The following is a 15,783-nucleotide window of genomic DNA, read 5'->3' as shown; positions in this document are numbered from 1 at the left end:
ATGGCCTTGAGATAGAAGCTGTTTTTCAGTCTCAAGGTCCCAGCTTTGATGCACCTGTACTGACCTCGCTTTCTGGATGATAGTGGGGTGAACAGGCCGTGGTTTGGGTGGTTGATGTCCTTGATTATCTTTTTGTCCTTCCTGTGACATCGGGTGCTGTAGGTGGCTCCCGAGTGGCGCAGCGTTCTAAGCCACTGCATCTCAGTGCTTGAGGCGTCACTACAGACCCTGGTTCGATTCCAGGCTGTATCACAATCCGGCCGTGATTGGGAGTCCCATAGGTCAGCGCACAAAGAACATTAACAATAACTTTATTTTCAAGGAGAAACATAAGAAATAGCGCAAGAACATTTCCAATAACCTTTTTGAGGAATAGCAACTTTGCTTAACTTTCTTCATAAGTCTATAGTTAAGGAGAAAATGGCAATTAAGAAGAAATGTCTTATTAAGAAGGTTTTGTGAATCTGGGCCCTAGTCCTCCCCTGTGCATGCCACACCCCCTCCCATTGTACTGTATGTTTGAACAATGGCTGCCTAAAACGCTATGGTGCTTACTAACACATAGCAAAGGTTGTGGTAAAAGTGGGCCATCACAGGTGAGTTCACAGCTCTTTTACTCTGAGTATTCATATCAATTACTCACCCTCAAATGGACCATCAATACCAGGGTTCTACTGGACTATTTACATAATCAACTGGGCATTACAACAGCCTGACCCTCATTATAGTCCTGGGAATATTGTTTATCAGGCCAACGTTTTTAATGCTGACTTTTAAGCATTTGTGGCACAAATCCAATGCAAGTCAACTGTACCTTTAATATCAATCAAGTTACTTGATGATTTAAACTTGAAGCGTAATGTGACTTGCATTGGATTTGTGCCACACATGCTAAAAAGTTAGCATTTGACACAGAGGCCAGGTTAACAAAACCAAAGCATGGATTGCTGCCATACCTTTTCCATAGGCTGCTTACAGGGTAAGGAAACCAAGAAAGATGAAGTGAATTTCAAACAAATTGCAAGTTGGAATGCCACCTCAATTCAAGAATGAATGACCCATGTAGTGGCACTATTGTTCGGTCACCAGACCTCCATTTTGGTTGAGTGTTCTCCCCGTTTCCCTAAACTCTCCTCTATCCTTATTGAACCATATCAAAATAACATTGTGCAATGAAACCAAGTGTATTCATAATTTTGTTGAATGAAAAAAGTACTAACAAATGTTTGATTGTGTGCACTCACTGTGTGATCTTTCATAGAACTCGCCAGCTTGTGGTCCTAAAAAACGGAAAAGAGTTACCTCTGCTTCGTTCAGCCATCCCTATGGGGAAAGAATGGGGTTCTGGGATCAATCCAGAAAATAAGGTCTGAGGTTAACACAGGAGATCTTATACCTTCTGTTCTATGAGATAATATCAGTCAATTAACATGACCTTTATGAATTATGAAGCCTTTAATGTGCTTTATTTGATTACATAAATGCATCAAAATGCAAAAAAAGTGATGTTAGCTGATGAAGATTACCTTATAGAACAAAACGTGTAAGATCTCCTAAACCTGTATTTACCACATAACTTATTTTTCAGATTTTATCCAAAACCCCTAAAAAACAGCACTCATTTTCCCATAGGCTTTGTTCAACGAACCATGGCGGAGTTAGTGCCTACAAAAAGACGTTGTTACTCTTGCTCTCTATTGCTTTGCAGCATGGGGCGGGGGCATGATCACTGAGCGTGCATTCTTCTTGTTTAGTGTTTATTGGTGGTGTGGCGTGTGACATGTGGTTCTGTCCTGGTGAGATCACAGGGTCAGAGAAAACTCCTGACTGTAGTCATACCAAAACACTCCAGGCACTCAGCCCATAAGAACCATTCATACTGTGAGATCTAATATGGAAGAACTGAATACAACCATAAGAACCATTCATACTGTCAGATCTAATATGGAAGAACTGAATACAACCATAAGAACCATTCATACTGTCAGATCTAATATGGAAGAACTGAATACAACCATTCATACTGTCAGATCTAATATGGAAGAACTGAATACAACCATAAGAACCATTCATACTGTCAGATCTAATATGGAAGAACTGAATACAACCATAAGAACCATTCATACTGTCAGCTCTAATATAGAAGAACTGAATACAACCATAAGAACCATTCATACTGTCAGATCTAATATAGAAGAACTGAATACAACCATAAGAACCATTCATACTGTCAGATCTAATATGGAAGAAAAAGTTTGACCAGTACAAATTCATGTAACTTTATTTTTCATTGGAAGATCAATTAAGTTGGCGTGAATGCAGTTATCCAAACACATTCATTATCGATGACTAAAACTAATCTACTTTTAAAAGACTATTTAATAAACACATGTAGTTGTTTCTTAACCTGTGTATCATTAAACAAATAGCTGTTTAATAGCAAAAATAATCCCCCCAAACTAATGGTGAAAACTGATCATCACATCATCTCTATCTGATACATGTGTCTACTAAATCATTCCTACAGAGAAATGCAGAGGGAAAACCAGTCTCAGAGCAAAGCATATTATATGTTACTAAAATCCGTGACTCAGCGGCCATAAAATATAATATATAAAATACACTAACAGTTTGGGGAAGGTGCTTTCCTGTTTCAGCATGACAATGCCCCCGTTCACAAAGCCAGGTCCATACAGAAATGGTTTGTCGAGATCGGTGTGGAAGAACTTGACTGGCCTGCACAGAGCCCTGACCTCAACCCCATCGAACAACTTTGGGATGAATTGGAACGCCGACTCTGAGCCAGGCCTAATCGGCCAACATCAGTGCCCGACCTCACTAATGATCTTGTGGCTGAATGGAAGCAAGTCCCCGCAGCAATGTTCAAACATCTAGTGGAAAGCCTTCCCGGAAGAGGCCGTTATAGCAGCAAAGGGGGACCAACTCCATATTAATACCCATGATTTTGGAATGAGATTGTAGTGCAGAATACGACTTGTAAGACGTATAGTATGTTTCGAATTACAATTCGTATGATGTGTTACGAATTGACATTTGTACAGTATGTTACAAATGTTCAATATGTTACGAATTACAATTTATTGTTGCTAACGTTAGCTAGGTGGCTAGTCTTTGGGTTAAGTTTAGGGTTAGGGGAAGGGTTAGCTAACATGCTAAGTAGTTGCATGCTAAGGTAACATGCTAAGTAGTAGCTAAAAAGTAGTAAGTCGTTGGAAAGTTGCTAATTAGCTTAAGTCCTCTGTGATGAGACTCAAGCATGCAACCTTCGGGTTGCTAGATATTCTTGTGATACGCTCACTCAACCACAGAGCAGGAGTAAGGCTTATCTCCTGCGTGTATACGTTGGTGTCTTTTTAAGCTGCCCAGTTGAAACTCTCCCCACAGACAGAGTCAGACCGGCTGAGAGGGAAGCAGTACCACCCAGTCAACTGGCAGACTATAGTGTTTGTTTTCAAAATGAGAAGCCTCACAGAGGTATTCAACACTAAGGGAAAATCCAAGGTCATCTCAATAGCTTTATACACTGCTCAAAAAAAGAAAGGTCTGAATGAATGAAATAATCTTATTAAATACTTTTTTCTTTACATAGTTGAATGTGCTGACAACAAAATCACACAAAAATTATCAATGGAAATAGGTCAATAGGTCCACTTAGTACAGTAGCAGCCATGGAAGCTCCATCAGTCTGCACGGTAGTTCCACCAATCTGTTTTACAGCCTCTGCATATGATACATCATGACTGATTCTACACTGCTCAAAAAAATAAAGGGAACTCTAAAATAACACATCCTAGATCTGAAATGAATGAAATAATCTTATTAAAATTTTTTTTCTTTACATAGTTGAATGTGCTGACAACAAAATCCCACAAAAATTATCAATGGAAATCAAAATGTATCAACCCATGGAGGTCTGGATTTGGAGTCACCCTCAAAATTAAAGTGGAAAACCACACTACAGGCTGATCCAACTTTGATGTAATGTCCTTAAAACAAGTCAAAATGAGGCTCAGTAGTGTGTGTGGCCTCCACGTGCCTGTATGACCTCCCTACAACGCCTGGGCATGCTCCTGATGAGGTGTACTCCTGAGTGGCGCAGTGGTCTAATACTTATGTCATGCAATAAAATGCAAATTAATTACTTAAAAATCATACAATGTGATTTTCTGGATTTTTGTTTTAGATTCCATCTCTCACAGTTGGGAGTGTACCTATGATAAAAATTACAGACCTCTACATGCTTTGTAAGTAGGAAAACCTGCAAAACCGGCAGTGTATCAAATACTTGTTCTCCCCACTGTATATATATTCACTAACTGTAAGTCGCTCTGGATAAGAGCGTCTGCTAAATGACGTAAATGTAAATGTCTCCTGAGGGATCTCCTCCCAGACCTGGAATAAAGCATCCGCCAACTCCTGGACAGTCTGTGGTGCAACGTGGCGTTGGTGGATGGAGCGAGACATGATGTCATAGATGTGCTCAATTGGATTCAGGTCTGGGGAACGGGCGGGCCAGTCCATAGCATCAATGCCTTCCTCTTGCAGGAACTGCTGACACACTCCAGCCACATGAGGTCTAGCATTGTCTTGCATTAGGAGGAACCCAGGGCCAATCACACCAGCATATGGTCTCACAAGGGGTCGGAGGATCTCATCTCGGTACCTAATGGCAGTCAGGCTACCTCTGGCGAGCACATGGAGGGCTGTGCGGCCCCCCAAAGAAATGCCACCCCACACCATGACGGACCCACCGCCAAACCGGTCATGCTGGAGGATGTTGCAGGCAGCAGAACATTCTCCACAGCGTCTCCAGACTCTGTCACGTTTGTCACGTGCTCAGTGTGAACCTGCTTTCATCTGTGAAGAGCACAGGGCGCCAGTGGCGAATTTGCCAATCTTGGTGTTCTCTGGCAAATGCCAAACGTCCTGCACGGTGTTGGGCTGTAAGCACAACCCCCCACCTGTGGACGTCGGGCCCTCATACCACCCTCATGGAGTCTGTTTCTGACTGTTTGAGCAGACACATGCACATTTGTGGCCTGCTGGAGGTCATTTTGCAGGGCTCTGGCAGTGCTCCTCCTACTCGTCCTTGCACAAAGACGGAGGTAGCAGTCCTGCTGCTGGGTTGTTGCCCTCCTACGGCCTCCTCCACGTCTCCTGATGTACTGGCCTGTCTCCTGGTAGCGCCTCCATGCTCTGGACACTACGCTGACAGACACAGCAAACCTTTTTGCCACAGCTCGCATTGGATGTACCATCCTGGATGAGCTGCACTACCTGAGCCACTTGTGTGGGTTGTAGACTCCTTCTCATGCTACCACTAGAGTGAAAGCACCACCAGCATTCAAAAGTGACCAAAACAGCAGCCAGGAAGCATAGGAACTGAGAAGTGGTCTGTGGTCACCACCTGCAAAACCAGTCCTTTATTGGGGGGTGTCTTGCTAATTGCCTATAATTTCCACCTGTTGTCTATTCCATTTGCCCAACAGCATGTGAAATGTATTGTCAATCAGTGTTGCTTCCTAAGTGGACAGTTTGATTTCACAGAAGTGTGATTGACTTGGAGTTACATTGTGTTGTTTAAGTGTTCCCTTGATTTTTTTGAGCAGTGTAGTAGAAGCTAACAAAACACACCAAAACTGACAAGGTGAACACTGATCAGTAAAGTAAAGAGAGGCTAACATTCTATAACGCTCCCTTTCCTCTGCACAGTTCTCTCACAGTGAGAAACAATAGGATTACAATAGAGTGTGCTACGATTTCTTCATTTGATCCAATTCAACGTTGCCAATAATTTTATGAGATGAGAATTAAGTGATGGAGTGACTTTGGAAGGAGTGACTCCAATCTTAACTGTTCTGAGAGAACTGGCAGTGGTGAAACGTTTTTTGCTCTGTGATCTTCCTGCTGTTGCTCTCAACACTGTCTCCTGTGTGGGCATAGACAGACATTTCAATTGGAGGATGCATTTTATGCAAATGTAAATGTGGGCAATGCCTCCTCATTATTGGTTAAAATCACATGATGCACACCGATGATGTCATTAGAAACACTCATCTTCCTCTATATTTTTTACTACAAAACATAGAAACGCGCAATTTTCACATGTTGATGTCTGGGTGGTGCTGGAGATGTGGAATATTACATTTACCTTTAAGTTAACTGTCGAAAATGTGCTTAATGCTCTGCAGTTGTGCATTTGGTTAGCTAATTTAGTAGTTAGTTAGCTATCTAGCTAAGTGGTTAGCTTCTTCCAAAATCAAGCTTTGCTTGGTAACAGCAGAGACTCCCCTCCTGGATAAAGAGCCTTGCTGTCTAATATTTGTTTTTTGCGTGCAGCTAACTGGGAGTAGCATTTTTTTGTTATTTGTATAACTTTATGAGCTGGGATGTCGGTCCTGAAAATAGTTTAGGTCAGAGAATGTATAAAATCTTAGCAATTCGCTCATTAGCATTTATATAGTTAGCATTCTCTATGAGATTTTGTTAGCATTGCTAACCTTCGGGGCATAGTGGGGTTTGAAAATATTTTCTCAGTCTAAGAAGTGGTAGATCTGTTCTATGTGTGCTATTTCTATGGTTTCCGATCTGAAGTTTCGTTTTTGGGTTTGATACTTTCGTTATTGTACACCAGCTTCAAAACAGCTGAAAATACAATATTTTTGTTATGGAAAATATATATTTCACAGCGTTTTAGATGGTACAATGACTCACTACACAATGACTGCTTGTTTTGTCACAAACTGGAGGCTTTTAGAACTATAAGAATTTTAACAACCAGGAAATTGCGGAGTGATTTCTGCATAGTGCATCTTTAAGTGATGGAACGACTTTAATCTTAGCTGGTCTGAGAGAACTGATGAGGCTTCTCTCCTTTATGTATACATTTGTGGCGTTTTAAGGTATCCAATCGGGAGAAACTCTTCCCACAGTCAGAGCAGGAATAAGGCTTCTCTCCTGTGTGTATACGTTGGTGTGCTTCTAAGTTGCCCAGTTGGGAGAAACGCTTTCCACAGTCAGAGCAGGAGTAAGGCTTCTCTCCTGTATGTATTCGCTGATGACATTTTAACATATCCAATCGTGAGAAACTCTTTCCACAGTCAGAACAGGTGTAAGGCTTCTCTCCTGTGTGTGCTCTTTGATGAACCTTTAGCTCAGCTGATGTTGTGAAGCACTTCCCACAGTCAGAGCAGGCGTAAGGCTTCTCTCCTGTGTGTATACGTTGGTGTGCTTCTAAGTTGCCCAGTTGGGAGAAACTCTTTCCACAGTCAGAGCAGGAGTAAGGCTTCTCTCCTGTATGTATTCGCTGGTGACATTTTAACATATCCAATTGGGAGAAACTCTTTCCACATTCAGAGCAGAAGTAAGGCTTCTCTCCTGTGTGCACTCTCTGATGAACGGTCAGAGCTTGTGATGTTGTGAAGCTCTTCCCACAGTCAGAGCAGGAGAAAGGCTTCTCTCCTGTGTGTATACGTTGGTGTGTTTTTAAGTTGCCCAGTTGAGAGAAACTCTCCCCACAGTAAGAGCAGGAGTAAGGCTTCTCTCCTGTGTGTATACGTTGGTGTGTTTTTAAGCTGCCCAGTTGAGAGAAACTCTTTCCACAGTCAGAGCAGGAGTAAGGCTTCTCTCCTGTGTGTATTCGTTGGTGTGTTTTTAAGTGGCCCTGTTGAGAGAAACTCTCCCCACAGTCAAAGCAGTAGTATGGCTTCTCTCCTGTGTGTATTCGATGGTGTGTTTTTAAGTGGCCCAGTTGAGAGAAACTCTCCCCACAGACAAAGCAGGAGTAAGGCTTCTCTCCACTGTGCACTTTCTGATGAACTGTCAGAGCCTGTGATGTTGTGAATCTCTTCTCACAATCAGTGCAGGAATAAAGATTCTCTCCTGTGTGTATTTTTAAGTGTATTTTTAGCTTTGATAGAATTGGGAAAACCTCCTCACAATGTGGGCAGTGGTGAGACCTCTTAGCTCTGTGATCTTCCTGCTGTTGCTCGCTGGATGTAGAGATTGTCTCAACATGGTCTCCTGTGTGAACAACATCAGAAGAACCAGTTAGTTGGTGTGATATACATGTCAATCAAATGTATTTTATGAAGCCGTTTTCACATCAGCAGTTTCCACAAAGAGCTTTAAAAGATACCCAGCTTAAAACCCCAAAGAGCAAGCAATGCAGATGTAGAAGCACATTGGCTAGGAAAAACTCCTTATAAAACAGGAACCTAGTAAAAAACCTAGAGAGGAACCAGGCTCTGAGGGGTGGCCAGTCCTCTTCTGGCTGTACCGGGTGACATATGAACTCATCAGTAGGCTGTACAAAATCAAAAGGGGAAAACAACTATTCTAAAAGTGGGTAACAGTCAGGGTTGGGGTCTATTCTATTCGAAACAAAAATATAAACACAACATGTAAAGTGTTGGTCCCATGTTTCATGAGCTGAAATAAAAGATCCCAGAAATGTTCCATACGCACAAAAAGCTTATTTCTCAAAAATGTTGTGCTCAAATTTGTTTACATCCCTGTTAGTGAGCGTTTCTCCTTTGCCAAAATAATCCATCCACCTGACACGTGTGGCATATCAAGAAGCTGATTTAAACAGCATGATCATTACACAGGTGCACCTTGTGCTTGGACAATTAAAGGCCACTCTAAAATGTGCAGTTTTGTCACACAACACAATGCCACAGATGTCTCAAGTTTTGAGGGAGCGTGCAGTTGGCATGCTGACAGCGGGAATGTCCACCAGAGCTGTTGCCAGAGAACTGAATATTCATTTCTATACCATAAGATAATTTGGCCCATACGTCCAACCAGCCTCACAACCGCAGATGATGTGTATTTTTAATGGACTATGAGATAAAACTGGGTTAATCACGAACATAGAGTTAGAATTCTTTGTTACTGGGCCAGGAATTTAATTGGGTCATTTCACTGTGTGTGTGGGGGTAAAGAGGCCTAGGGTCAAATTGCTCGCTCTTATTTAAATCCATGGCTGTCTTATCTCATCAGAGACTGAAACTAGCTTGTGGCCTTTTGTTTCTCTCTTCAAACACAGTGAAGGGAGTGGCACCAGGGTTGAATGGAGTTTGGGCTAGACCTTTGTCTCTCCTTGGCTATCTTTTTGATTGATTACAGCATGATGGGGTGGGGTTGGTGTATGTTTCAAGGATTTAGGGACCTGTCACGTCCAACAATCGGTCTTCAGGTTAAGCCCGGGAGAGCCGGGGTTGAACAGAGTTTAAACTAAACGTGAGTGTTTTTGCAAGACAGGGAAGTGATTGTAGTACTATGTGATTCTGAACTGAATGAAAGTCGAATTTAGCCGCCACCATAGACAAAGGGAGTGGGCGGAGCAATAAAAGAGCGGGAAACTGAAGAGGGAGGGATTTTAAAGCTAGGGTGTGTGGAGGGCACTATATAAGATGGAGAGAGAGAGGGAGAGGGGAGGCTACTCTGCAGACCAGCTTCCTTTTATTGAAATTCAATAAAGTAAATCTTGATTCAACAAAAACTCTGTAAGAACTTTGATTTTTAATAAAGTATAGTGATTAATTTCCACAACACAGACAACGTGTAACCACACCAGCCCAGGACCTCCACATCCGGCTTCTTCACCTGTTGGATCGTCTGAGATCAGCCACCCAGACAGCTGATGAAACTGAGGACTATTTTGGTCTGTAATAAAGCCCTTTTGTGGGGAAAAACTAATTCGGATTTCTTTAGCCTGGCTCCCAAGTGGGTGGGCCTATGTCCTCCCAGGCCCACCAATGGTTGCGCCCCTGCCCAGTCATGTGAAATCCATAGATTAGGGCCTAATTAATTCATTTCAATAGACTGATTTCCTTATATGAACGGTAACTCAGTAATATCGTTGAAATTGTTGCATTTATATTTTTGTTCAGTATAAAAGTGGGTAACATTCTAAGGCAAAAAGGGGCAAAAGGAGTGAAAATTATGAGCCATATCATCCTCCACTCACTATCACAAGGGTTAGTAACTACAGACTAATTTCAGAGAACTTAAAAACACGCAGTTTGTCTACTTCGCTTCTTTAGTCTACTCTCTGAGAAATCAAGATAGCTCAGTGAATAAAACAAATGCTGGCAATACTGGAGTTAAACCATGGAACTGTCAGAAAGTAACATTTCATACACAGTGGGAATTTGGGAAGAACTTCCCTCCCCTCCTGCTCCATGGCGGAGTTACTCACTGCATTCTAACAGAACAGGGCTGCGGGCAGCGGAGCTGAAATGGAGGAAAACTAAACTTCCAAAGGACCCATCATCCTTCCACTCACTCTGTGCGGACAACTTTGTCAACCGCTTTGAAAAAAAGGTTGACGACATCTGCTCCCCATTCACTCCGCCTACTGAGTCCACTGGTCCAATTCATTCACACAGAACTACTCTACCTACGCCTTGACCTCTTTCTCCCCTCTCCAGATGAAATCCTGTGGCTGGTGATGTCCTGCCTCCCGATAACCTGCCCACTTGAACTCTGCCCCTCTTCCATTCTTTCAGACCATCTCTGGAGACCTTCTCCCATTCCTCATCCCTGACCACTGAGCTGACCCCATTTAGTCGATTGTTCGGTCGATAGGCTGTTGGTCGACTGATACACATATGATCGGTAATATATACACAAAACAACTGACAAATCTCTTAGAGAAAAAAATTAACTATTGGAATCAAATTTTATATTTTTTTGTCATTTAGCAGACACTCTTATCCAGAGCGACTTACAGGAGCAATTAGGGTTAAGTGCCTTGCTAAAGGACACAGATTTTTCACCTAGTCGGCTCGGGGATTAGAACCAGCGACCTTTCGGTTACTGGCACAACGCTCTTAACCACTAAGCTACCTGCCGCCACATTTATGTTGCAACATGTACAGCTTCTCTAGTACAGGCACATGTTAAAAAGAAGTGATATTGGCACAAGATGGAGGGAGTGTTGGAACATAACTAACTAAATTACAGTTAACAAAAATGTACTCTTAATCCAGTATAAACTAATGTATAGAATGTATTATAGAAGAGACAAAATTCACAAATTCTACAGTACAACGGCAGAGTCATGTCTTAAGTGTAAAACTAACAATGACTCAGTAATCCATGCCTTCTGGGAATGCTATGAAGTCCAAAAGTTATAGGCGGAGTTAGAATGTTGGCTGTCAGAAGTTTTACAATGTAAATTTACTTTTAATCTGTCTATCTACACATTTCAAGACATGGCATATGTACGGTGAGATACCCAATGGGGGGTGGACCATACTTTTCTCGTCAATGATTTTGAAAAAACTTTTACTCAAAAAATGGAAATCAAATGATCCTCCATCACTACGACAGTGGATGAATCAAAAGTATTATTTAAATATTGAAAGGGGTGTGGGCTACGGAGAAAAATAGAACAGTCCAATTTGAGGCCATATGGCATAGAGTGCTACAAGCACTGGAAAGTTCCAGGGGATGAAGGATGAGTGGGGGTGTTGTTGTGAGACATATGAGATGTGTATGGTAGCAGTCAAGCAGTCGCAAATAGATTTATTTTTTCATGGCACACAAGACCCCTGTCTGATTCACACCTGTCTGAGTGGACTAATCCATTGCGGAGGCCGTGGGGATGGCACAGTCCATCAGTCTTATCCATGCTTTAAAAGTTCAGTAGACTTACTACTGCCTTTTACTAATTCTAGGCATTCATTTAACTTGCATTTCATCTCGTTATAAACTAAATGTGTTCTGCAATATCTTGATATGTTGCATCAGTCCTGGCCATTAGTTCCATCTCTTAATGGTATATTCTCCTCCCAGCAGCAGACCAAGTGTCAGGGTGGCTATCGACAGTAATGTATCGAATAAGAACTGTGGCTTTCAGCTTCAGTCATGTTGTCTGTAGCCTATTAATGCTAAATTCATGTTTTTTTTCTTTTCAGAATTCTAATTTGTTCATTGTTACAGGTGGAGCTTCAGTTTCTATGAACCGGGTTTCACCTTGCCTGAATTGATTTGTGGAATCAACATCCTACCCTACTAACAACGATTTGGTCCCAGTCACCACTTTCTGGTTGCAAATGAAGGCTACCCAGCAACGGGTTTTACCACGTTGGTTCCCTTACTGCTAGGTTCATCTGCACCTGCACGTCCTTGGTTAGCACTCTGTTTTTCCTAACACTTTTACTCAAGTGCCTTTTCACGGGCGGTCCTACAGTTTCTGTGGTCATGTTGCAACAGTGCAACAGTGCCTATTACATCTAGTAGCTTTGTCTCGTGACATCTTTTCTCATTCCTATTCAATCAGCACGACTGTCCATTGCAACACAACAGTAATCTAAGCTACCTGCTACTTCCTATTTTCCAGTATGTGCTCGAAGCCTGTCTTCTTACTGGTTTTCCATGGTTCCTTCTACAGTTCACAACTCCTATCACTCTTATTCCTCCACGTGATTTAGGTTTTCTGATCTGGTCTTTTCACCGTATTCACTATAGCTTCACTCTTCAGCATTCTAAATGGGGTGTTCCTGGGGTACATCATGATGGCTCGCACTGGCACTTAACCCTTTCTCATGCTTTAAGCATGTATATATTCTACCCTTATCTGCTCCTCATCCATCTGTTTCATCTGTTCACTTCTCTCCTTCCTCAAGTCATTAAAAAGGTGTTCTTTCTCCTCTACGCTACACTGGCTTTTCGTTCAGAACTGGAGCTGCAACCACCGCAGCCACACTAGGTAGAATCCCACCCCCACCCTCACCCTCCCGTACCGTACCGTCAGTGGTCATGCTCTGCTACACCTCTTACGTTAGATCACATGATCATACATTTCCTATGTTACAATGCAGCAGGATGCCCCTATTCCTGTATTTCAGCATTATTTTGTCTCCCAGAGTGCAAAGTACCTTGGCGTGACCTTGGTCGTCCTCTGCCAACATCAAAACAGTGACTCGCTCCTCCAGGTTCATCCGCTACAGCATCCGTAGAGTACGACCTGTCCTCACACAGGAAGCAGCGCAGGTCTTAATCCAGGCACTCGTCATATCCTGTCTGGACTAGTGCAGCTCTCTGTTGGCTGGGCTACCCGCTTGTGTCGTCAAACCCCTGCAACTTATCCAGAACACTGCAGCCTGTCTGGTGTTCAACCTTCCCAAGTTCCCCCATGTCACCCCGCTCCGCCGTACATTCCACTCGCTTCCAGTCGAAACTTGCATCCACTACAAGACCATTGTGCTTGCCTACAGAGCAACAAAGGGAACTGCCCCTCCCTACATTCAGGCTACGCTCAAATCCTACATCCCAACCCGAGCACTCAGTTCTTCCACCTCTGGTCTCATGGCCGTCCCACTTCTACAGGAGGTCAACTCCCTCTCAGCTCGGTGAAAGCTCTTCTCTGTCCTTGCACCCCAATGGTGGAACCAGCTTCCCCCTAATCCTAGGACAGCAGAGTCCCTGCCCATCTCCAAAAGACATCTGAAACCCTCTTCAAAGAGTATCTTAAATAAGACAGTCTTTTCTTACTGGCAGTGACTTTGCTGAGAACTTATTTGAGGAAAAATGTACTTATTATGACTGTGATATGTAGTTGTCTCACCTAACTATCTTAAGATGAATGCACTGATGAAGATAAGTCGCTCTGGATAACAGCATCTGCTAAATGACTAAAATGTAAGTGTAAAAATGTACGAAACAAGCATTGCTGTGCAGTCTGGAGTTTGGCAGGGATGTGTGATATCAGAATTATAGAATAGATAGAACCTGCTCTTACCATGAGAAACAGATTTGCCAATCTTCTCCTCCTCTTCTTCATCTTTAATGTTGACATTCAGCTCCAGTGTTTGACTGCAGTCTTCCAGCTTCACTGATGCCATCTCTGCATCCTGCAATGCAAACTGGGCTCCACTGTCACAATCATGACCCAGTGACTGTAGGTTTGGACTCAGTGTGGAAGGAGAGAGGCAGGCTGGGTTTGTCCTCACCGTTGATGTTACCGGCCTCGGACATAATCTGAGTCGGCCTGTAGAAATAAAGAGAAACAGACACAAAATGTATTGTCTTGACAGTTCTGGCACTTTCTTTATTCTCTAAAAATATATTATATTTTTTCCTGTTCAATTATCTCATTTCAATAGATCAAGTATCATGTATCCAATTTGAAGAAGACAATGCTCTGATAATTGGCTGATTGGTCTTAACCCGCCCAATTGACTACCTTCAAATTGTGGAAACCCTCAATGACAATGTCCATGCTAAAACTGGTTACATAGAGTCTTCTATCCATCTCTATGGTTGACGCAGACACAGGCCCAGTCCTGGCCGTTCTGCCTCCCCAGGCGAGACAAAAAAAATGCCGCCCTCCTCATATAAACTAGAATATTCCCAGTAAGCAAAATGACATTGAAAACATGTCTAAAATATGTATTTGAAGTTATTTTCACCTTTCATTCATAACCTAAAATGAAACTAAGTATTTTGCGGACGTTAACATCAGTTAATTGATAGTTGAAAATAGGGCTGGGCGGTATACCGTATTTTACGATGTACCGGTATTGATGCATGGACCGGTTTGGGTCCATGCATCACAAAGCCCTGACCTCAATCCTATAGAACATTTGTGGGCAGAACTGAAAAGGTGTGTGCGAGCAAGGTGGCCTACAAACCTGAATCAGTTACACCAGCTCTGTCAGGAGGAATGGGCCAAAATTCACCCAACTTTTTGTGGGAAGCTTGTGGAAGACTACCCGAAACGTTTGACCAAAGTTAAACCATTTAAAGGCAATGCTACTAAATACTAATTGAGTGTATGTAAACTTCTGACCAACTGGGAATGTGATGAAAGAAATAAAAGCTGAAATAAATAATTCTCTCTACTATTATTATGACATTTCACATTCTTAAAATAAAGTGGTGATCCTAACTGACCTAAGACAGGGACTTTTTACTAGGATTAAATGTCAGGAATTGTGAAAAACAGAGTTTTAATGTATTTGGCTAAGGTCTATGTAAACTTCCGACTTCAACTGTACATGTAGGTAGGGGTAAAGTGACTATGCATAGATCATTAACAGAGAGTAGCAGCAGCGTGTGTGAAGAGTGTGAAGGAATGTGAATGTATGTGTGTGTGTGTGGCGTCAATATGTTTGTGTGTTGGAGTGTCAGTGTAGTATGTGGTTAGTGTTCAGTGAGTTTACATCGAGCCTGTGCAAGAAAGTTAGAGCAAAACATAACAATAGATAACAATAAAATAAGGGGGTCAATGTAAATAGTCCAGGAAGCCATTTGATTAACTGTTCAGCAGTATTATGGCTTGGGGGTAGAAGCTGTTCAGGAGCCTTTTGGTCCCAGACTCGTGACGCAACCAGTCAGGATGCTGTCGATGGTGCAGCTGTAGAATGTTTTGAGGATCTGAGGACCCATGCCAAATCTTTTCAGTCTCCTGAGGAGGAATAAGCATTGTCGTGATGACTGTATTGGTGTGTTTGGACCATGAAAGGTCCTTAGTGATGTGGACACCAAGGAACTTTAAGCTCTCGACCTTCTCAACTACAGCCCCATCGATGTGAATGGGGGCGTGCTCAGCGCTCCTTTTCCTGTAGTCCACGATCAGCTCCTTTGTCTTGCACCACACTGCCAGGTCTCTGACCTCCTCCCTATAAGCGGTCTTATCATCGTCGGTGATCAGGCCTACCACTGTCGTGTCGTCGGCAAACTTAATGGTGTTGTAGTCGTGCGCGGCCACGCAGTCTTGGGTGAACAGGGAGTACAGGAGGGGACAAA

General features: G+C 42.6%; 1 protein-coding gene across 1 annotated transcript; it reads right to left on the bottom strand.

Annotated features, from left to right (window-relative positions):
• Positions 1 to 6,625: 6,625 nt before the first annotated feature.
• Positions 6,626 to 14,017, bottom strand: LOC311109919 (uncharacterized protein). The gene is made up of 2 exons (XM_084152935.1): positions 13,775 to 14,017; positions 6,626 to 8,043 (listed from the first exon to the last, which is right to left on the bottom strand). Exons 1-2 carry the CDS (start codon positions 13,875 to 13,877, stop codon positions 6,860 to 6,862), a joined length of 1,287 nt encoding a protein of 428 aa, XP_084009061.1. The 5' UTR covers positions 13,878 to 14,017; the 3' UTR covers positions 6,626 to 6,859.
• Positions 14,018 to 15,783: the final 1,766 nt, after the last annotated feature.

The sequence above is a fragment of the Coregonus lavaretus genome (genome assembly GCF_964263955.1).
Source record: "Coregonus lavaretus genome assembly, chromosome: 35".
Lineage (NCBI taxonomy): Eukaryota > Metazoa > Chordata > Actinopteri > Salmoniformes > Salmonidae > Coregonus > Coregonus lavaretus.
The sequence above is the reverse complement of the archived record's forward strand: the minus strand, read 5'-3'. Positions and strand labels throughout refer to the sequence as shown.

Bases quoted from the DNA above. Each gene is read 5' to 3' on its own strand.
- LOC311109919 (XM_084152935.1), bottom strand. From the start codon at position 13,877: ATGGCATCAGTGAAGCTGGAAGACTGCAGTCAAACACTGGAGCTGAAT. The intron at 8,044-13,774 runs GTAAGAGCAGGT...TTGTTCACACAG, and splicing joins TGGCAAATCTGTTTCTCATG to GAGACCATGTTGAGACAATC.